The sequence below is a fragment of the Nerophis ophidion genome, linkage group LG17 (assembly GCF_033978795.1).
Source record: "Nerophis ophidion isolate RoL-2023_Sa linkage group LG17, RoL_Noph_v1.0, whole genome shotgun sequence".
In the NCBI taxonomy this organism is placed as follows: domain Eukaryota; kingdom Metazoa; phylum Chordata; class Actinopteri; order Syngnathiformes; family Syngnathidae; genus Nerophis; species Nerophis ophidion.
In genome coordinates, this window is record NC_084627.1 from 44,889,002 (window position 1) to 44,912,761 (window position 23,760).

At 38.0% G+C, this 23,760-nt stretch overlaps 1 protein-coding gene across 8 annotated transcripts in view; it reads right to left on the reverse strand.

Annotated features, from left to right (window-relative positions):
* grin1a (glutamate receptor, ionotropic, N-methyl D-aspartate 1a) overlaps window positions 1-23,760 on the reverse strand; it is a 127,941-nt gene that overhangs the window by 44,772 nt on the left and 59,409 nt on the right. For 4 of the 8 annotated variants that reach the window (XM_061877034.1, XM_061877033.1, XM_061877036.1 and 1 more), the window contains 5 exons: window positions 22,160-22,246; window positions 20,435-20,570; window positions 20,019-20,146; window positions 7,816-7,980; window positions 1-89 (listed from right to left, as the gene is read on the reverse strand). The exon at window positions 1-89 is cut by the window's left edge and continues 30 nt beyond it. In XM_061877034.1, coding sequence (XP_061733018.1) covers window positions 1-89; window positions 7,816-7,980; window positions 20,019-20,146; window positions 20,435-20,570; window positions 22,160-22,246 — 605 coding nt within the window. Of the gene's footprint in view, window positions 90-7,815; window positions 7,981-20,018; window positions 20,147-20,421; window positions 20,571-22,159; window positions 22,247-23,760 lie in introns of all 8 variants that reach the window. The other 4 variants (XM_061877032.1, XM_061877029.1, XM_061877030.1 and 1 more) reach the window with 1 other exon arrangement.

Genomic DNA, 23,760 nt, shown 5'->3' on the forward strand with positions numbered 1-23,760 from the left:
GCCACCACATGCACCGAAAGACCCACCAGCAGCCACAGAGTGCTTTGGAAGGGCTGCATGAAGGAGTCCAGTGTACTGCGAGGGATTTCCTGGAAACACAACACCAATATTACTACTTCATATTGACGAATCTTCTTACATTTAACCATTTTTTCTTTAAGCCATTTTATTTAATGTGATTATTTTGCTGCAAAAGATTGGATTTTCAATGAATAACTAGAAAGGCAACTCCTGAATGAACTGTGTGAATGCTCCAATGCTGAAATAGAACTGAAATGCTGATAAAATGTAGTTTAAATGTAAGAATAGTTTGAATGTTGAAGAGTTTGAATTTCCAGGAAAACTGCAATTTGGTTTGGAACTTGGGAAAGTGTTAGTTTGAATGTCCAGGTGAGTGGAATGTGTTGATGTTGGAATGGTTTGAAAAGGTTGAAAAATGTGGGAATTGTGCAACTTGGAAACATTTTCCTATTCATTTCAATGAGAAAATCCTGGAAATTTGGGATTGTGCGTTTTTTTGTAAATGATTATGAGCTGAATTGGTTGGCGTTAGAATTGTTTAAATCTTGGAAGTTGAGGTAGTAAATGGTATTAGGGAATTTCTGGAAAAGCGGGAATTATTTTGACTTTAGAAAAAGGGTAGTTTGAATTTCCTGAATGGTGGAATGTGTCAAAGGTGGAATGGTTCGAATGGGTTAAAGAATGTGGGAATTGTGGAAGTTTGAATAATGTCCCATTAATTTCAACGGGAATTTCCCCCCAAAATGGGAATTTTGGGAAATGCAGAAATTTAAAAATTTTAAAAAACTTCAAATGGGCTGAATGAGTTGAAATGGTTGGAGTTGAAATGTTTCAAATCAGTCGAGAAATGCTGAAGGAGTAACATGTTGGAAGGGTTTGAAAAGGTAGAAAAATGTGGGAATTTGGCAACTTGGAAACATTTTCCTATTCCTCAATGAGAAAATCCTGGAAATTTGGGATTGTGCGTTTTTTTGTAAATGATTATGAGCATGAATGTCCTGAATGAGCTGAATAGGTTGGCGTTAGAATTGTTTAAATCGGGGAAGTTGAAGTAATAAATGGTATTAGGGAATTTCTGGAAAAGCGGGAATTATTTTGACCTTGGAAAAAGGGTAGTTTCAATTTCCAGAATGGTGGAATGTGTCAAAGGTGGAATGGTTTGAATGGGTTAAAGAATGTGGAAATTGTGGAAGTTTGAATAATGTCCCATTAATTTCAACGGGAATTTCCCCCCAAAATGGGAATTTTGGGAAATGCAGAAATTTAAAAATTTTTAAAAACTTCAAATGGGCTGAATGAGTTGAAATGGTTGGAGTTGAAATGTTTCAAATCAGTCGAGAAATGCTGAAGGAGTAACATGTTGGAAGGGTTTGAAAAGGTAGAAAAATGTGGGAATTTGGCAACTTGGAAACATTTTCCTATTCCTCAATGAGAAAATCCTGGAAATTTGGGATTGTTCGGTTTTTTGAAAATGTTTATGAGCATGAATGTCCTGAATGAGCTGAATTGGTTGGCGTTAGAATTGTTTAAATCGGAGAAGTTGAAGTAGTAAATGGTATTAGGGAATTTCTGGAAAAGCGGGAATTATTTTGACTTTAGAAAAAGGGTAGTTTGAATTTCCTGAATGGTGGAATGTGTCAAAGGTGGAATGGTTTGAATGGGTTAAAGAATGTGGAAATTGTGGAAGTTTGAAAAATGTCCCATTAATTTTAATAGGAATTTCGGGAAATGCAGGAATTTATTTAAACATTTTTAAAAACTTCAAATGAGCTGAATGAGTTGAAATAGTTGGTGTTGACATTTTTCAAATCAGTCGAGAAATGTTGAAGGAGTAACATGTTGAACTGAGAAATGGTGTTACGGAATTCCTGGAATTTTGTGAAAACCGGGAAAACTTTTTTTGTTGTTGTCCTGTTTAGGAGGTATGTTTTGACCGTGGAACGGTTGAAATGCGTTGAAAAATGTGGAAGGGATGGTCACCAGAAAAAACGTTGGAAATAAAGCTTTGGAAAACCAGGAATTCTGGAAAATCCTGGAATTTTTTTTAACTTAGAAAAAAAAGGGATGGGAATTTCCAGAATGGTGAAATGTATTGAAGGTGGAATGGTTTGAACAGGTTGAAAAATGTGGAAAAGGTGGGAGTTTGAAAAATGGGAAAAATGTCCCGGAAAAGATGGAAATCTGGGAATTTTTGGAAATTGTCAAGGGAAAGCCCGCGATTCCTAAATAGGCGGAACATTTTGAAGGTAGAACGCTTTGAATCGGGTTAAAAATGTCGAAATGGCGGAAGTTTGAAAAATCGTCAATTCATTTTGAATGGGAAAAATGTCCCGGAAAAGCTGGAATTCTGGTAAATCTGGGAAATTGTCAAGAGAAAGTCTGCGATTCCCGAATAGGCCGAACAGTTTGAAGTTAGAACGCTTTGAATCGGGTGAAAAATGTTGAAATGGTGGAAGTTTGAAAAATCGTCAATTCCTTTTGAATGGGAAAAATGTCCCGGAAAAGCTGGAATTCTGGTAAATCTGGGAATTTTTGGAAATTGTCAAGGGAAAGCCCGCAATTTCTGAATAGTTTGAAATTGGAACGCTTTGAATCGGGTGAAAAATGTCGAAATGGTGGAAGTTTGAAAAATCGTCAATTAATTTTGAATGGGAAAAATGTCCCGGAAAAGCTGGAATTCTGGTAAATCTGGGAATTTTTGGAAATTGTCAAGGGAATGCCCGCAATTTCTGAATAGTTTGAAATTGGAACGCTTTGAATCGGGTGAAAAATGTTGAAATGGTGGAAGTTTGAAAAATCGTCAATTCATTTTGAATGGGAAAAATGTCCCGGAAAAGCTGGAATTCTGGTAAATCTGGGAAATTTTTGGAAATTGTCAAGAGAAAGCCTGCGATTCCCGAATAGGCCGAACAGTTTGAAGTTAGAACGCTTTGAATCGGGTGAAAAATGTCGAAATGGTGGAAGTTTGAAAAATCGTCAATTCATTTTGAATGGGAAAAATGTCCCGGAAAAGCTGGAATTCTGGTAAATCTGGGAAATTGTCAAGAGAAAGTCTGCGATTCCTGAATAGGCCGAACAGTTTGAAGTTAGAACGCTTTGAATCGGGTGAAAAATGTTGAAATGGTGGAAGTTTGAAAAATCGTCAATTCCTTTTGAATGGGAAAAATGTCCCGGAAAAGCTGGAATTCTGGTAAATCTGGGAATTTTTGGAAATTGTCAAGGGAATGCCCGCAATTTCTGAATAGTTTGAAATTGGAACGCTTTGAATCGGGTGAAAAATGTTGAAATGGTGGAAGTTTGAAAAATCGTCAATTCATTTTGAATGGGAAAAATGTCCCGGAAAAACTGGAATTCTGGTAAATCTGGGAAATTTTTGGAAATTGTCAAGAGAAAGCCTGCGATTCCCGAATAGGCCGAACAGTTTGGAGTTAGAACGCTTTGAATCGGGTGAAAAATGTCGAAATGGTGGAAGTTTGAAAAATCGTCAATTCATTTTGAATGGGAAAAATGTCCCGGAAAAGCTGGAATTCTGGTAAATCTGGGAATTTTTGGAAATTGTCAAGGGAAAGCCTGCAATTTCTGAATAGTTTGAAATTGGAACGCTTTGAATCGGGTGAAAAATGTCGAAATGGTGGAAGTTTGAAAAATCGTCAATTAATTTTGAATGGGAAAAATGTCCCGGAAAAGCTGGAATTCTGGTAAATCTGGGAATTTTTGGAAATTGTCAAGGGAATGCCCGCAATTTCTGAATAGTTTGAAATTGGAACGCTTTGAATCGGGTTAAAAATGTCGAAATGGCGGAAGTTTGAAAAATCGTCAATTCATTTTGAATGGGAAAAATGTCCCGGAAAAGCTGGAATTCTGGTAAATCTGGGAAATTGTCAAGAGAAAGTCTGCGATTCCCAAATAGGCCGAACAGTTTGAAGTTAGAACGCTTTGAATCGGGTGAAAAATGTCGAAATGGTGGAAGTTTGAAAAATCGTCAATTCATTTTGAATGGGAAAAATGTCCCGGAAAAGCTGGAATTCTGGTAAATCTGGGAATTTTTGGAAATTGTCAAGGGAAAACCCGCAATTTCTGAATAGTTTGAAATTGGAACGCTTTGAATCGGGTGAAAAATGTCGAAATGGTGGAAGTTTGAAAAATCGTCAATTAATTTTGAATGGGAAAAATGTCCCGGAAAAGCTGGAATTCTGGTAAATCTGGGAAATTGTCAAGAGAAAGTCTGCGATTCCCAAATAGGCCGAACAGTTTGAAGTTAGAACGCTTTGAATCGGGTGAAAAATGTTGAAATGGTGGAAGTTTGAAAAATCGTCAATTCCTTTTGAATGGGAAAAATGTCCCGGAAAAGCTGGAATTCTGGTAAATCTGGGAATTTTTGGAAATTGTCAAGGGAAAGCCCGCGATTTCTGAATAGTTTGAAATTGGAACGCTTTGAATCGGGTGAAAAATGTCGAAATGGTGGAAGTTTGAAAAATCGTCAATTAATTTTGAATGGGAAAAATGTCCCGGAAAAGCTGGAATTCTGGTAAATCTGGGAATTTTTGGAAATTGTCAAGGGAATGCCCGCAATTTCTGAATAGTTTGAAATTGGAACGCTTTGAATCGGGTGAAAAATGTTGAAATGGTGGAAGTTTGAAAAATCGTCAATTCATTTTGAATGGGAAAAATGTCCCGGAAAAGCTGGAATTCTGGTAAATCTGGGAAATTTTTGGAAATTGTCAAGAGAAAGCCTGTGATTTCCGAATAGGCCGAACAGTTTGAAGTTAGAACGCTTTGAATCGGGTGAAAAATGTCGAAATGGTGGAAGTTTGAAAAATCGTCAATTCATTTTGAATGGGAAAAATGTCCCGGAAAAGCTGGAATTCTGGTAAATCTGGGAATTTTTGGAAATTGTCAAGGGAAAGCCCGCAATTTCTGAATAGTTTGAAATTGGAACGCTTTGAATCAGGTGAAAAATGTCGAAATGGTGGAAGTTTGAAAAATCGTCAATTCATTTTGAATGGGAAAAATGTCCCGGAAAAGCTGGAATTCTGGTAAATCTGGGAATTTTTGGAAATTGTCAAGGGAATGCCCGCAATTTCTGAATAGTTTGAAATTGGAACGCTTTGAATCGGGTGAAAAATGTTGAAATGGTGGAAGTTTGAAAAATCGTCAATTCATTTTGAATGGGAAAAATGTCCCGGAAAAGCTGGAATTTTGGTAAATCTGGGAAATTTTTGGAAATTGTCAAGAGAAAGCCTGCGATTCCTGAATAGGCCGAACAGTTTGAAGTCAGAACGCTTTGAATCGGGTGAAAAATGTCGAAATGGTGGAAGTTTGAAAAATCGTCAATTCATTTTGAATGGGAAAAATATCCCGGAAAAGCTGGAATTGTGGTAAATCTGGGAATTTTTGGAAATTGTCAAGGGAAAGCCCGCAATTTCTGAATAGTTTAAAATTCGAACGCTTTGAATCGGGTGAAAAATGTCGAAATGGTGGAAGTTTGAAAAATCGTCAATTCATTTTGAATGGGAAAAATGTCTCGGAATAACTGGAATGCTGGTGAATCTGGGAATTTTTTGGAAATTGTCAAGAGAAATCCTGCGATTCCCGGATAGGCCGAACAGTTTGAAGTTAGAACGCTTTGAATCGGGTGAAAAATGTCAAAATGGTGGAAGTTTGAAAAATCGTCAATTCATTTTGAATGGGAAAAATGTCCCGGAAAAGCTGGAATTCTGGTAAATCTGGGAAATTTTCGGAAATTGTCAAGAGAAAGCCTGCAATTCCTGAATAGGCTGAACAGTTTGAAATTGGAACGCTTTGAATCGGGTGAAAAATGTCGAAATGGTGGAAGTTTGTAAAATCGTCAATTCATTTTGAATGGGAAAAATGTCCCGGAAAAGCTGGAATTCTGGTAAATCTGGAAACTTTTCGGAAATTGTCAAGAGAAAGCCTGCAATTCCTGAATAGGCTGAACAGTTTGAAATTGGAACGCTTTGAATCGGGTGAAAAATGTCGAAATGGTGGAAGTTTGTAAAATCGTCAATTCATTTTGAAAGGGAAAAATGTCCCGGAAAAGCTGGAATTCTGGTAAATCAGGGAATTTTTGGAAATTGTCAAGGGAAAGCCCGCAATTTCTGAATGGTTTGAAATTGGAACGCTTTGAATCGGGTGAAAAATGTCGAAATGGTGGAAGTTTGAAAAATCGTCAATTCATTTCGAATGGGAAAAATGTCTCGGAATAACTGGAATGCTGGTGAATCTGGGAAATTTTGGGAAATTGTCAAGAGAAAGCCTGCAATTCCGGAATAGGCTGAACAGTCTGAAATTAGAACGCTTTGAATCGGGGGAAAAATGTCGAAATGGCGGAAGTTTGAAAAATCGTCAATTCATTTTGAATGGGAAAAATTTCCCGAAAAAGCTGGAATTCTGGTAAATCTGGGAAATTTTGGGAAATTGTCAAGAGAAAGCCTGCGATTCCCGGATAGGCCGAACAGTTTGAAGTTAGAACGCTTTGAATCGGGTGAAAAATGTCGAAATGTTGGAAGTTTGTAAAATCGTCAATTCATTTTGAATGGGAAAAATGTCCCGGAAAAGCTGGAATTCTGGTAAATCTGGGAATTTTTGGAAATTGTCAAGGGAAAGCCCGCAATTTCTGAATAGTTTGAAATTGGAACGCTTTGAATCGGGTGAAAAATGTCGAAATGGTGGAAGTTTGAAAAATCGTCAATTCATTTTGAATGGGAAAAATGTCTCGGAATAACTGGAATGCTGGTGAATCTGGGAAATTTTGGAAATTGTCAAGAGAAAGCCTGCAATTCCGGAATAGGCTGAACAGTCTGAAATTAGAACGCTTTGAATCGGGGGAAAAATGTCGAAATGGTGGAAGTTTGAAAAATCGTCAATTCATTTTGAATGGGAAAAATTTCCCGAAAAAGCTGGAATTCTGGTAAATCTGGGAAATTTTGGGAAATTGTCAAGAGAAAGCCTGCGATTCCCGGATAGGCCGAACAGTTTGAAGTTAGAACGCTTTGAATCGGGTGAAAAATGTCGAAATGGTGGAAGTTTGAAAAATCGTCAATTCATTTTGAATGGGAAAAATGTCCCGGAAAAGCTGGAATTCTGGTAAATCTGGAAAATTTTCGGAAATTGTCAAGAGAAAGCCTGCAATTCCTGAATAGGCTGAACAGTTTGAAATTGGAACGCTTTGAATCGGGTGAAAAATGTCAAAATGGTGGAAGTTTGTAAAATCGTCAATTCATTTTGAAAGGGAAAAATGTCCCGGAAAAGCTGGAATTCTGGTAAATCTGGGAATTTTTGGAAATTGTCAAGGGAAAGCCCGCAATTTCTGAATAGTTTGAAATTGGAACGCTCTGAATCGGGGGAAAAATGTCGAAATGGTGGAAGTTTGAAAAATCGTCAATTCATTTTGAATGGGAAAAATGTCTCGGAAAAACTGGAATGCTGGTAAATCTGGGAAATGTTTGGAAATTGTCAAGAGAAAGCCTGCGATTCCCGAAAAGGCCGAACAGTTTGAAGTTAGAACAGTTTGAATCGGGTGAAAAATGTGGAAGGTAGAGCGCGCCAAAATCTTGAAAAGAACAACAATAAGTCGAAGTTGGATAAATAAATGAATGTTGGTGTAGAAAAACATGTGAATGTTTTGGAGCATTCACACAACCATCCCTAAATGTGTCAAAGCCAAACATGTGAAAATTACCATTTCTGTGAAAAAAAAGTCATGTGAACAAAAGATACTTCATGTTGTTTGCAGTTAAAATAATACATATAGTCCCAAAGTCATAGCCATACCTTTTTAACCAGTATAGTGAGACCTTGATATTTGAAGGGTTTGGAGAACTCAATGTACTGTGCTCGTTCGTTGTTTATAGTCAGCGGGGCCACAATCATATCAGCCAGGCCCCCCAGGAGCTCTCCCATCATGCCATTCCACTCTTTCTTGTTACTGTTGTTCACCTACAAGGATGGATGTGACAACGATCACCGTTAAAATACAACATTTGAAATACATGGTGGTAGGGTTGCAGAGGTGGGTAGTAACGCGCTACATTTACTCCGTTACATCTACTTGAGTAACTTTTGGGATAAATTGTACTTCTAAGAGTAGTTTTTATGCAACATACTTTTACTTTTACTTGAGTATATTTATAGAGAAGAAACGCTACTTTTACTCCGTTCCATTTATCTACATTCAGCTCGCTACTCGCTACTTTTTTTATCGATCTATTAATGTTTGTTTTGATTTTTCAAAGTAAAATCTACGCATGCTTGCGTTTCACCAATCACATGCAGTCACTGGTGACGTTGGACCAATCAAACAGAGCCGTCACACGTAAAACCCGACTTAAACAAGTTGAAAAACTTATTGGGGTGTTACCATTTAGTGGTCAATAGTACAAAATATGTACTGTACTGTGAAATCTACTAATAAAAGTTTCAATCAATCAATCAAAAGTGTAAAGGAAAAAAGCCACTTTTTATTTCAACCGTACTTCCCATCAAAAGCCTAAAGACTGATCGCACAGTTCCTGTCTTCACAATAAAAGTGCCGCTCCATCGCGCCTGCGCTAACAAAATAAAAGTCTCCGAAAGCCAGCGCAAACAAGCTAGCAAGCTACGGAGTTTGCCGCCAATGTATTTCTTGTAAAGTGTATAAAAACGAATATGGAAGCTGGACAAATAAGATGCCAAAAACCAACGACTTTCATGTGGTATTAGACAGAAAAGAGGAACTTTTCTGTCTAATACGGCAAAACGTGGACGTTATCAGTACTATACTGTCTGATTCCAATCAATGCAAGTCATCAGAATCAGGTAATACACCAACTTATATTCTTGTCTTCATGAAAGATGGGAATCTATATGTTAAACATGCATGTATATTCATTAAAACACCTTCAACATGTGAACAAAAACGGCAAAATAAATAAATATAAATTATGTACTGTATATATAAATGTATGTATATGTATATATATATGATATGTGTGTGTATGTATATATGAGGTAGATCACCTCGACTTGGTCATTTATTAAGTAATTGATTAACGTTGAAAAACTTGGGGTGTTACCATTTAGTGGTCAATTGTAGGGAATATGTACTGTACTGTGCAATCTAATAATACAAGTTTCAATCAATCAATGCCTACTGAGCCTACGGTGCTATTAAGTTATTGTGGCTCAATGTGCCTTAATTTTTTTTATTTTAATGTATTATCATTTAATATATATTATTGTTTTAGTTGCTTAAGAGATATTCCTGGCTCTGACTTTGCTCGTTGCTATTTTTAAGTTTTTGTGCATTATTTGTTGCCGTCATCATTAAACGAACAGGTTACTCATCAGTTATTCAGTACTTGAGTAGTTTTTTCACGACATACTTTTTACTTTTACTCAAGTAAATACTTGGGTGACTACTCCTTACTTTTACTTGAGTAATACATCTCTAAAGTAACAGTACTCTTACTTGAGTACAATTTCTGACTACTCTACCCACCTCTGTAGGGTTGTCCCAATAACGGTACCAAAATTTATTTGGATACTTTTTGATACTTTTCTAAATAAAGGGGACCACAACAAAAACATAGCATTATCTGTTTTATTTTAACAACAAATCTTAAGGTACATGGAACATATGTTATTATTGCAATTTAGTGCTTGAATAAAATAGTGAACATACTAGACAAATTGTCTTTTAGTAGTAAGTAAACAAACAAAGACTCTGCGGACGTATGCAGTAACATATTGTGTCATTTATACACCGATTATTTTGTACACATTATTAAGGACAAGCTGTAAAAATGTATTATTATTCTACTTGTTCATTTACTGTTAATTTCTGCTTATTTTCTATTTTTACATGTCCCATCTACACTTCTGTCAAAATGTAATAATCCTTAATTCTTCTCTTCTTTGATACTTTACATTAGCTTTGGATGATACCACACATTTAGGTATCGATCCGATACCAAGTAGATACAGGATCATACATTGTCATGTGTCCAGGGACATATTTCCTGAGTTTAGGAATAATTTAAAAAGAATAAAGATTTTTCCCAATAAAGAATATTGATGTAATCGTAGTATCGACTAGATACACTCTTGTACTTGGTATCATTACAGTGGATGTCAGGTGTAGATCCTCCCGTGGCATTTGTTTACATTGTGACACCGGTGAGATATCGTATTCTCCTACGGTGTGTAGTGAAGCATGTTTAAATATTCCAAGGAGGTTGGGTCTTGGGTGCAGTTGGGTGTTCCAACAGGACAATGACCCCAAACACACATCAAAAGTGGTAAAAGAATGGCTAAATCAGGCTAGAAGGAAGGTTTTAGAATGGCCTTCCCATAGTCCTGACTTAAACGTGTGGACAATGCTGAAGAAACAAGTCCATGTCAGAAAAAACAACACATTGTCAAGAGGAGTGGTCAAAAATTCAAGCAAAAGCTTGTGGATGGCTACCAAAAGTGTCTCATTGCAGTGAAACTTCTGTAATCATGTATTCATGATTACAAAAGAGTGTCAAATTACTAACAATAATAATGTTACAACTAGTAGAGATGGGTCCCGCTTTTGTCCAAACAACATAATTCTGTGTGTACCAGCAGGTACCGAGTCACATGAAATCAGACGGTACAATATTTCCATACCTTTGTTGCTCATGAAGAGAATATGAATACTTGAAGATATTTACAGAAAGTAAATAAAAAAATACTTTTATCTTTACTTAAAATGTTACTACTACTAGGGATGGGTCCCGCTTTTGTCCGAACAACATAATTCTGTGTGTACCAGCAGGTACCGAGTCACGTGAAATCAAACGGTACAATACTTCCATACCTTTGTTCCTCATGAAGAGAATATGAATACTTGAAGATATTTAGGGAAAGTAAGTAAAAAAATACTTATACGTTTACTTATAATGTTACTACTAGTATTATGGGTCCCGCTTTTGTCGGTACAACATAATTCTGTGTGTACCAGCAGGTACCGAGTCACGTGAAATCAAACGGTACAATACTTCCATACCTTTGTTGCTCATGAAGAGAATATGAATACATGAAGATATTTAGGGAAAGTAAATAAAAAAAATACTTATATGTTTACTTATAATGTTACTACTAGTATTATGGGTCCCGCTTTTGTCGGTACAACATAATTCTGTGTGTACCAGCAGGTACCGAGTCACGTGAAATCAAACGGTACAATACTTCCATACCTTTGTTGCTCATGAAGAGAATATGAATACTTGAAGATATTTAGGGAAAGTAAATAAAAAAAATACTTATATGTTTACTTATAATGTTACTACTAGTATTATGGGTCCCGCTTTTGTCGGTACAACATAATTCTGTGTTTACCAGCAGGTACTGAGTCACGTGAAATCAAACGGTACAATATTTCCATACCTTTGTTGCTCATGAAGAGAATATGAATACTTGAAGATATTTACAGAAAGTAAATAAAAAAATACTTTTATCTTTACTTAAAATGTTACTACTACTAGGGATGGGTCCCGCTTTTGTCCGAACAACATTATTCTGTGTGTACCAGCAGGTACCGAGTCACGTGAAATCAAACGGTACAATACTTCCATACCTTTGTTCCTCATGAAGAGAATATGAATACTTGAAGATATTTAGGGAAAGTAAATAAAAAATACTTATATGTTTACTTATAATGTTACTACTAGTATTATGGGTCCCGCTTTTGTCGGTACAACATAATTCTGTGTGTACCAGCAGGTACCGAGTCACGTGAAATCAAACGGTACAATACTTCCATACCTTTGTTGCTCATGAAGAGAATATGAATACTTGAAGATATTTACAGAAAGTAAATAAAAAAATACTTTTATCTTTACTTAAAATGTTACTACTACTAGGGATGGGTCCCGCTTTTGTCCGAACAACATAATTCTGTGTGTACCAGCAGGTACCGAGTCACGTGAAATCAAACGGTACAATACTTCCATACCTTTGTTCCTCATGAAGAGAATATGAATACTTGAAGATATTTAGGGAAAGTAAATAAAAAATACTTATATGTTTACTTATAATGTTACTACTAGTATTATGGGTCCCGCTTTTGTCGGTACAACATAATTCTGTGTGTACCAGCAGGTACCGAGTCACGTGAAATCAAACGGTACAATATTTCCATACCTTTGTTGCTCATGAAGAGAATATGAATACTTGAAGATATTTACAGAAAGTAAATAAAAAAATACTTTTATCTTTACTTAAAATGTTACTACTACTAGGGATGGGTCCCGCTTTTGTCCGAACAACATCATTCTGTGTGTACCAGCAGGTACCGAGTCACGTGAAATCAAACGGTACAATACTTCCATACCTTTGTTCCTCATGAAGAGAATATGAATACTTGAAGATATTTAGGGAAAGTAAGTAAAAAAATACTTATATGTTTACTTATAATATTACTACTAGTATTATGGGTCCCGCTTTTGTCCGTACAACATAATTCTGTGTGTACCAGCAGGTACCGAGTCACGTGAAATCAAAAGGTACAATACTTCCATACCTTTGTTCCTCATGAAGAGAATATGAATACTTGAAGATATTTAGGGAAAATAATAAAAAAATACTTATATGTTTACTTATAATGTTACTACTAGTACTATGGGTCCCGCTTTTGTCCGAACAACATAATTCTGTGTGTACCAGCAGGTACCGAGTCACGTGAAATCAAACGGTACAATACTTCCATACCTTTGTTGCTCATGAAGAGAATATGAATACTTAAAGATATTTAGGGAAAGTAAATAAAAAAAATACGTATATGTTTACTTAAAATGTTACTACTACTAGGGATGGGTCCCGCTTTTGTCCGAACAACATAATTCTGTGTGTACCAGCAGGTACCGAGTCACGTGAAATCAAACGGTACAATACTTTCATACCTTTGTTCCTCATGAAGAGAACATGAATACTAGAAGATATTTAGGGAACGTAAATAAAAACATACTTTTATCTTTACTTATAAAGTTACTTCTAGCAGGGATGGGTCCCGCTTTTGTCGGTACAACATAATTCTGTGTGTACCAGCAGGTAACGAGTCATGTGAAATCAAACGGTACAATACTTCCATACCTTTGTTGCTCATGAAGAGAATATGAATACTTGAAGATATTTAGGGAAAGTAAATAAAAAAATACTTTCATATTTACTTAAAATGTTACTACTACTAGGGATGGGTCCCGCTTTTGTCCGAACAACATAATTCTATGTGTACCAGCAGGTACCGAGTCACGTGAAATCAAACGGTACAATACTTCCATACCTTTGTTCCTCATGAAGAGAATATGAATACTTGAAGATATTTAGGGAAAGTAAATAAAAACATACTTATATCTTTACTTATAATGTTACTACTACTAGGGATGGGTCCCGCTTTTGTCGGTACAACATAATTCTGTGTGTACCAGCAGGTACCGAGTCACGTGAAATCAAACGGTACAATATTTCCATACCTTTGTTCCTCATGAAGAGAACATGAATACTTGAAGATATTTAGGGAAAGTAAATAAAAAAATACTTATATGTTTACTTATAATGTTACTACTTGTATTATGGGTCCCGCTTTTGTCGGTACAACATAATTCTGTGTGTACCAGCAGGTACCGAGTCACGTGAAATCAAACGGTACAATACTTCCATACATTTGTTCCTCATGAAGAGAATATGAATACTTGAAGATATTTACAGAAAGTAAATAAAAAAATACTTTTATCTTTACTTAAAATGTTACTACTACTAGGGATGGGTCCCGCTTTTGTCCGAACAACATTATTCTGTGTGTACCAGCAGGTACCGAGTCACGTGAAATCAAACGGTACAATACTTCCATACCTTTGTTCCTCATGAAGAGAATATGAATACTTGAAGATATTTAGGGAAAGTAAATAAAAAATACTTATATGTTTACTTATAATGTTACTACTAGTATTATGGGTCCCGCTTTTGTCGGTACAACATAATTCTGTGTGTACCAGCAGGTACCGAGTCACGTGAAATCAAACGGTACCATACTTCCATACCTTTGTTGCTCATGAAGAGAATATGAATACTTGAAGATATTTACAGAAAGTAAATAAAAAAATACTTTTATCTTTACTTAAAATGTTACTACTACTAGGGATGGGTCCCGCTTTTGTCCGAACAACATAATTCTGTGTGTACCAGCAGGTACCGAGTCACGTGAAATCAAACGGTACAATACTTCCATACCTTTGTTCCTCATGAAGAGAATATGAATACTTGAAGATATTTAGGGAAAGTAAATAAAAAATACTTATATGTTTACTTATAATGTTACTACTAGTATTATGGGTCCCGCTTTTGTCGGTACAACATAATTCTGTGTGTACCAGCAGGTACCGAGTCACGTGAAATCAAACGGTACAATATTTCCATACCTTTGTTGCTCATGAAGAGAATATGAATACTTGAAGATATTTACAGAAAGTAAATAAAAAAATACTTTTATCTTTACTTAAAATGTTACTACTACTAGGGATGGGTCCCGCTTTTGTCCGAACAACATCATTCTGTGTGTACCAGCAGGTACCGAGTCACGTGAAATCAAACGGTACAATACTTCCATACCTTTGTTCCTCATGAAGAGAATATGAATACTTGAAGATATTTAGGGAAAGTAAGTAAAAAAATACTTATATGTTTACTTATAATATTACTACTAGTATTATGGGTCCCGCTTTTGTCCGTACAACATAATTCTGTGTGTACCAGCAGGTACCGAGTCACGTGAAATCAAAAGGTACAATACTTCCATACCTTTGTTCCTCATGAAGAGAATATGAATACTTGAAGATATTTAGGGAAAATAATAAAAAAATACTTATATGTTTACTTATAATGTTACTACTAGTACTATGGGTCCCGCTTTTGTCCGAACAACATAATTCTGTGTGTACCAGCAGGTACCGAGTCACGTGAAATCAAACGGTACAATACTTCCATACCTTTGTTGCTCATGAAGAGAATATGAATACTTAAAGATATTTAGGGAAAGTAAATAAAAAAAATACGTATATGTTTACTTAAAATGTTACTACTACTAGGGATGGGTCCCGCTTTTGTCCGAACAACATAATTCTGTGTGTACCAGCAGGTACCGAGTCACGTGAAATCAAACGGTACAATACTTTCATACCTTTGTTCCTCATGAAGAGAACATGAATACTAGAAGATATTTAGGGAACGTAAATAAAAACATACTTTTATCTTTACTTATAAAGTTACTTCTAGCAGGGATGGGTCCCGCTTTTGTCGGTACAACATAATTCTGTGTGTACCAGCAGGTAACGAGTCATGTGAAATCAAACGGTACAATACTTCCATACCTTTGTTGCTCATGAAGAGAATATGAATACTTGAAGATATTTAGGGAAAGTAAATAAAAAAATACTTTCATATTTACTTAAAATGTTACTACTACTAGGGATGGGTCCCGCTTTTGTCCGAACAACATAATTCTATGTGTACCAGCAGGTACCGAGTCACGTGAAATCAAACGGTACAATACTTCCATACCTTTGTTCCTCATGAAGAGAATATGAATACTTGAAGATATTTAGGGAAAGTAAATAAAAACATACTTATATCTTTACTTATAATGTTACTACTACTAGGGATGGGTCCCGCTTTTGTCGGTACAACATAATTCTGTGTGTACCAGCAGGTACCGAGTCACGTGAAATCAAACGGAACAATATTTCCATACCTTTGTTCCTCATGAAGAGAACATGAATACTTGAAGATATTTAGGGAAAGTAAATAAAAAAATACTTATATGTTTACTTATAATGGTACTACTAGTATTATGGGTCCCGCTTTTGTCGGTACAACATAATTCTGTGTGTACCAGCAGGTACCGAGTCAAGTGAAATCAAACGGTACAATACTTCCATACCTTTGTTCCTCATGAAGAGAATATGAATACTTGAAGATATTTAGGGAAAGTAAATAAAAACATACTTTTATCTTTACTTAAAATGTTACTACTACTAGGGATGGGTCCCGCTTTTGTCGGTACAACATAATTCTGTGTGTACCAGCAGGTACCGAGTCACGTGAAATCAAACGGTACAATACTTCCATACCTTTGTTCCTCATGAAGAGAATATGAATACTTGAAGATATTTAGGGAAAATAATAAAAAAATACTTATATGTTTACTTATAATGTTACTACTAGTATTATGGGTCCCGCTTTTGTCCGAACAACATAATTCTGTGTGTACCAGCAGGGACCGAGTCACGTGAAATCAAACGGTACAATACTTCCATACCTTTGTTCCTCATGAAGAGAATATGAATACTTGAAGATATTTAGGGAAAATAATAAAAAAATACTTATATGTTTACTTATAATGTTACTACTAGTACTATGGGTCCCGCTTTTGTCCGAACAACTTAATTCTGTGTGTACCAGCAGGTACCGAGTCACGTGAAATTAAACGGTACAATACTTCCATACCTTTGTTGCTCATTAAGAGAATATGAATACTTGAAGATATTTAGGGAAAATAAATAAAAAAAATACTTTTTTCGTTACTTATAATGTTACTACTAGGGATGGGTCCCGCTTTTGTCGGTACAACATAATTCTGTGTTTACTAGGAGGTACCGAGTCACGTGAAATCAAACGGTACAATACTTCCATACCTTTGTTGCTCATTAAGAGAATATGAATACTTGAAGATATTTAGGGAAAATAATAAAAAAATACTTATATGTTTACTTATAATGTTACTACTAGTATTATGGGTCCCGCTTTTGTCTGAACAACATAATTCTGTGTGTACCAGCAGGTACCGAGTCACGTGAAATCAAATGGTACAATACTTCCATACCTTTGTTCCTCATGAAGAGGATATGAATACTTGAAGATATTTAGGGAAAGTAAGTAAAAAAATACTTATATGTTTACTTATGTTACTACTAGTATTATGGGTCCCGCTTTTGTCCGTACAACATAATTCTGTGTTTACCAGCAGGTACCGAGTCACGTGAAATCAAACGGTACAATACTTCCATACTTTTGTTGCTCATGAAGAGAATATGAATACTTGAAGATATTTAGGGAAAATAATAAAAAAATACTTATATGTTTACTTATAATGTTACTGCTAGTACTATGGGTCCCGCTTTTGTCCGAACAACATAATTCTGTGTGTACCAGCAGGTACCGAGTCACGTGAAATCAAACGGTACAATACTTCCATACCTTTGTTCCTCATGAAGAGAATATGAATACTTGAAGATATTTAGGGAAAATAATAAAAAAATACTTATGTTTACTTATAATGTTACTACTAGTACTATGGGTCCCGCTTTTGTCCGAACAACTTAATTCTGTGTGTACCAGCAGGTACCGAGTCACGTGAAATTAAACGGTACAATACTTCCATACCTTTGTTGCTCATTAAGAGAATATGAATACTTGAAGATATTTAGGGAAAATAAATAAAAAAAATACTTTTTTCGTTACTTATAATGTTACTACTAGGGATGGGTCCCGCTTTTGTCGGTACAACATAATTCTGTGTTTACTAGGAGGTACCGAGTCACGTGAAATCAAACGGTACAATACTTCCATACCTTTGTTGCTCATTAAGAGAATATGAATACTTGAAGATATTTAGGGAAAATAATAAAAAAATACTTATATGTTTACTTATAATGTTACTACTAGTATTATGGGTCCCGCTTTTGTCCGAACAACATAATTCTGTGTGTACCAGCAGGTACCGAGTCACGTGAAATCAAATGGTACAATACTTCCATACCTTTGTTCCTCATGAAGAGAATATGAATACTTGAAGATATTTAGGGAAAGTAAGTAAAAAAAAACTTATATGTTTACTTATAATGTTACTACTAGTATTATGGGTCCCGCTTTTGTCCGTACAACATAATTCTGTGTTTACCAGCAGGTACCGAGTCACGTGAAATCAAACGGTACAATACTTCCATACTTTTGTTGCTCATGAAGAGAATATGAATACTTGAAGATATTTAGGGAAAATAATAAAAAAATACTTATATGTTTACTTATAATGTTACTGCTAGTACTATGGGTCCCGCTTTTGTCCGAACAACATAATTCTGTGTGTACCAGCAGGTACCGAGTCACGTGAAATCAAACGGTACAATACTTCCATACCTTTGTTCCTCATGAAGAGAATATGAATACTTGAAGATATTTAGGGAAGTAAATAAAAAAATACTTATATGTTTACTTATAATGTTACTACTAGTATTATGGGTCCCGCTTTTGTCGGTACAACATAATTCTGTGTGTACCAGCAGAGAAGGCCTTGCTGGCCCTGACAACACACCACTGTAGAAATCTGACATAAAGCCCCTTTCCAAAGCAGGAACTTTCCCACTTACAGTTTTTTCCAATTGCTTACACACAAAATTTTACATTTTCACACAGTTAACAAAAGTCTACACACAGTAAACCAAACCACTGTGCAAATTTGCCTAATATTAGGCATAGACTCCGCTTCACATTTTTGGCGATATATTACCCACAATGCTTTACACACACCTCCCCACCTTGCACACAGATACACACATTTTCCCACTTCACACACACACTAGGATTGTGATACACACATCTTTACACCTTACACAAGGATAAGCCCCCCGCGACCCCGAAGGGAATAAGCGGTAGAAAATGGATTGATGGGTTTAGGACTCTTGCCTTGCTCAGTGTGCCCTGGCCCTTTCACCTGCCGACCTCTGAGGAAACTGTTTTGTCCTAATTACATGGTGTGCGTTTCTGCCCCATCGCCCTTAGTTATCCATCCATCCATCCATCCATCCATTTTTTACCGCTTATTCCCTTTGGGGTCGCTGGTGCCTATCTCAGCTACAATCGGGCGGAAGGCGGGGTACACCCTGGACAAGTCGCCACCTCATCGCAGGGCCAACACAGTAGACAGACTACATTCACACTCACATTCACACACTAGGGACCATTTAGTGTTGCCAATCAACTTATCCCCAGGTGCATGTCTTTGGAAGTGGGAGGAAGCCGGAGTACCCGGAGGGAACCCAGCCAGTCCCGGGGAGGACATGCAAACTCCACACAGAAAGATCCCGAACCCTGGATTGAACCCAGAACTACTCAGGACCTTCGTATTGTGAGGCAGACGCACAAACCCCTCTTCCACCGTGCTGCCCCCTTACTTATCTCTTTTGTCTAATTAATTTTTTTAATTTTTTTGTAATCCCACCTTGTCTACCGTCTCTGCATCCTGGGGTCACCACCACTGGACCAACTCCTAACATTATCATTTTAAGTCTTTGTGAGGGAGATGACAATAAAACTGCATTTTTTACAAATTCTTGCTTTATTTTGGGCTTCACGGTGACAGAGGGGTTAGTGCGTCTGCCTCACAATACGAAGGTCCTGAGTAGTCCGGGGTTCAATCCCGGGGTCGGGATCTTTCTGTGTGGAGTTTGCACATGTCCTCCCCGTGATTGCGTGGGTTCCCTCCGGGTACTCAGGCTTCCTCCCCCTTCCAAAGACATGCACCTGGGGATAAGCCCCTCCCCCTTCCAAAGACATGGACCTGGTGATAGGTTGATTGGCAACACTAAATTGGCCATAGTGTGTGAATGTGAGTGTGAATGTTGTCTGTCTATCTGTGTTGGCTCTGCGTTGAGGTAGCGACTTGTCCAGGGTGTACCCCGCCTTCCGTCCAAAGGGAATAAGCGGTAGAAAATGGATAGATGGATGGGCTTGCTTTATTTTAAAGAATGGGCATGGGTTTTGACCAAAGTCTGTCATTTTGCAAGTAATCTAGGAATCAAGAACATTCAATGTTGTGTTTAAACATTGAAACAATACAAAGTTAGTCAAATTGTGTAAGCAAATGGAAAAAAAAAATATTAATAACATTGTCCCTCCCAGTCGTGAGGGGAGATGACACTCACCCGCTCCTGGGTCCCAAATTTCCCATCAGCCACCAGGTGAACCTCGTAGGTAAAGTTCATAGTCATTGCCAGCTTGATCAGGAGATCAATGCAGAATCCGTAACAACACTGCGGCACGATTGGGCGTCCTGTAACCGAAGGAGAAACGGTTGCCAGTCACAATCAGCGTGGAGGGACTCGGCCGGCTGAATGATTTGATGTCCTGAACCGGCGCATGTAGACTGCACAGATGCGTCTCACACACACGCACACACACACACACACACACTTCAAGCACATGACACACATTTGCATGGCACACTCAGCTCCATGCATACATATATAGATACCTACTGCATATATATGTATGCATCTCCAGTGGGTGTCTGTGCATTAAAAGCACATGGATGATGATAGAAACGTCCCTGATGTGTTACCTGGGATGGTCTCATTGGGCCCAGTGCAGATAACCTTTTTAATTAAGACTCCGTTTAGTGTTATTTCCTCCTTGCACGTCCCATCCGGCATAGTGGGCTTCACGTACACAAATGGCTCCTGGTGTATTGTCACTATCTACAACAAATAGGGGGAGAAAAGCTGTTGATCACATGGATTGGGATCTTCCCCGTTCTCGTGAGGAACAGCGATGGAGGATGGAAGAGCCCGAGAAGCAGATAGGAGACGGACACAGGAGTTGGTTTTGAAACATACTCGCCAACCCTTTCAGATTTTCCGGGAGACTCCCGAAATTCAGCGCCTCTCCCGAAAACCTCCCAGGACAAATTTTCTCCCGAAAATCTCCCGAAATTCAGGCGGAGCTGGAGGCCACGCCCCCTTCAGCTCCATGCCGACTTGAGTGTCGACAGCCTGTTTTCACGTCCGCTTTCCGACAATATAAACAGCGCGTCTGCCCAATGATGTTATAACTGTAGAATAATCGAGGGCGAGTTCTTGGTTTCTTATGTGGGTTTATTGTTAGGCAGTTTCATTAACGTCCTCCCAGCGCGGTAACTACACACAACAACAGCAGTCACGTTTTCGTCTACTGTACAGCAGTTCGTCTGCCGTAAACAACAATGTTGTGACACTCTTAGACAGGACAATACTGCCGTCTACCGTATATGCATATGGTTAGAAAAATAGTGACAGAGAATAGAACAAGGATGGACAATTCAACCCTTAACTCAACAATGAGTAGATGAGTGGTATGTGTGTGTATATGTGTAAATAAATGAACACTGAAATTCAAGTAATTTATTTATATATATATATATATACAATAAAATAAATATATATATATATAGCTAGAATCCACTGAAAGTCAATTATTTCTTATATATATATATATACACACACACACACACATATATATACATACACACACACACACACACACACACACACGCATATATATATATATATATATATATATATATATATATATATATATATATATATATACACACACACACACACACACACACACACACACACACACACACACACACACACACACACACACACACACACATATATATATATATATGTATGAAATACTTGACTTGGTGAATTATAGCTGTAAATATACTCCACGCCCCCCGCCCCACCCTCGAACACACCCCCCACCCCCCACCTCCCAGCGCGGTAACTACACACAACAACAGCAGTCACGTCTGCCGTAAACAGCAATGTTGTGACACTCTTAAACAGGACCATACTGCCGTCTACCGTATGTGCATATGGTTAGAAAAATACTGACAGAGAATAGAACAAGGATGGACAATTCAACCCTTATCTCAACAATGAGTAGATGAGTGTTATGTGTGTGTATATGTGTAAATAAATGAACACTGAAATTCAAGTATTTCTTATATATATATAAATATATATATATATATGAAATACTTGACTTGGTGAATTATAGCTGTAAATATACTCCATGCCCCCCGCCCCACCCCCGACCACGCCCCCCACCCCCCACCTCCCGAAATCGGAGGTCTCAAGGTTGGCAAGTATGTTTTGAAAGGACATTTCATGTTCAATGTGAGCGCTTATGGACATGGGGAGGATGAGCTTGCGTTTTAAGAACACATGTTAGCATGAACATAAGTTCATTTCAAACAATCAGATCTGGTTACTGTGTCAATGTGGAGCCACCTTACCTTCAGTCGAGTTGACATTTGGAAGCCTTGTGGTTTTTCTGTCTCCCCGCCAGGCCAGATAATCTTTCGCTGATTGTTCATTACCACCTACACACACACACACACACACACACCACACACGTACGTACGGTACTTAACAATTTCATGGGAGGCTGACAGTGGGTGTGCAGCCACAGCTGTTCTGTTATTTATGATTGACCTTTAACTCCTGTATCCTAACCCTATGTGTTGGGATCATAGGCTGAGCACCCATGTGGGATTGATGGCAAAATTCTTCTTCAACCACCAAGCAAAAACAGCGCATGCTCAAGACTTGGTAATACACTAAGCTGGCTAAGCCCCACCCATCAATCAAACGCCTTCGACGCAAATCCAACAGGGGTGATGGAAGGATGGGCTAGATATCTCGAGATGTACGTTGTAATATGGTAATGCGTTTTGCTATGGAGGTTTTTTCCCACTCCAGACTGGGCCCCCTTAGGAGCCCAGTCTAGATTGAATTTATTTTACTCCCCCTTCCCCACCTTTATCTCATCTTTTACGGGGAGGCTTGTGGCGACCCATTAGCGTTCTTGAACAGGTTTGTGATGAAAACAAAGACCTACCCTATCCTATCCTAAGGTTAACCAGGGTAAATCCCACCTAACCTTATCTTTGTCCACGCACACACAATGTGCGCCTGAGAGCTGCGGCCTGCCACCATGGCCCCCTCACTCCCTCCCCTCTGTTGCTAAGTATCTCGAGATGTACGTTGTAATATGTATATGTGCTTTGCTATGGGGTTTTTTCCCACTAAAGACTGGGCCCGTTTAGGAGCTTAGTCTAGATTATATATTTGTTACTCATCCTTCCCCAGCGTTGACCTTTTTGCCCATCTTTTACGGGGCCCCTTGTGACAACCCATTAGCGTTCCTGTTCTGTAACCATGTACACTGTTTGTTAGTCTGATCTTGAACGGGTTTGTGCTGAAAACAAATACCTACCCTATCCTATCCTAAGGTTATCCAGGGTAAATCCCACCTAACCTTATCCTTGTCCACACTCATACAATGGGCATGCTCAGGCCCCGTCCTACACTAAGATATTGGTGTAGCCCCACCCCCCAATCAAACGCCCTCGATGCAAATCCCATAGGGGCGATGGAAGGATGGACAACGCCTGAGAGCTGCAGCCTGCCACCATGGCCCCCCACTCCCTCCCCTCTGTTGCTAGATCTCTCAAGATGTGCTTTGCTACAGAGGTTTTTTCCCACTCCAGACTGGGCCCGCTTAGGAGCCTAGTCTAGATTATATATTTTTTACTCATCCTTCCCCAGCGTTGACCTTTCCCCCATCTTTTACGGGGCACCTTGTGACGACCCGTTAGCGTTCCTGTTCTGTAACCATGTACACTGTTTGTTAGTCTGATCTTGAACGGGTTTGTGCTGAAAACAAAGACCTATTCTACCCTATCCTAAAGTTATCCAGGGTAAATCCCACCTAACCTTATCCTTGTCCACACTCACACAATGGGCATGCTCAGGCCCCGTTCTACACTAAGATATTGGTGTAGCCCCACCCACCAATCAAACGCCCTCGACGCAAATCCCATAAGGGCGATGG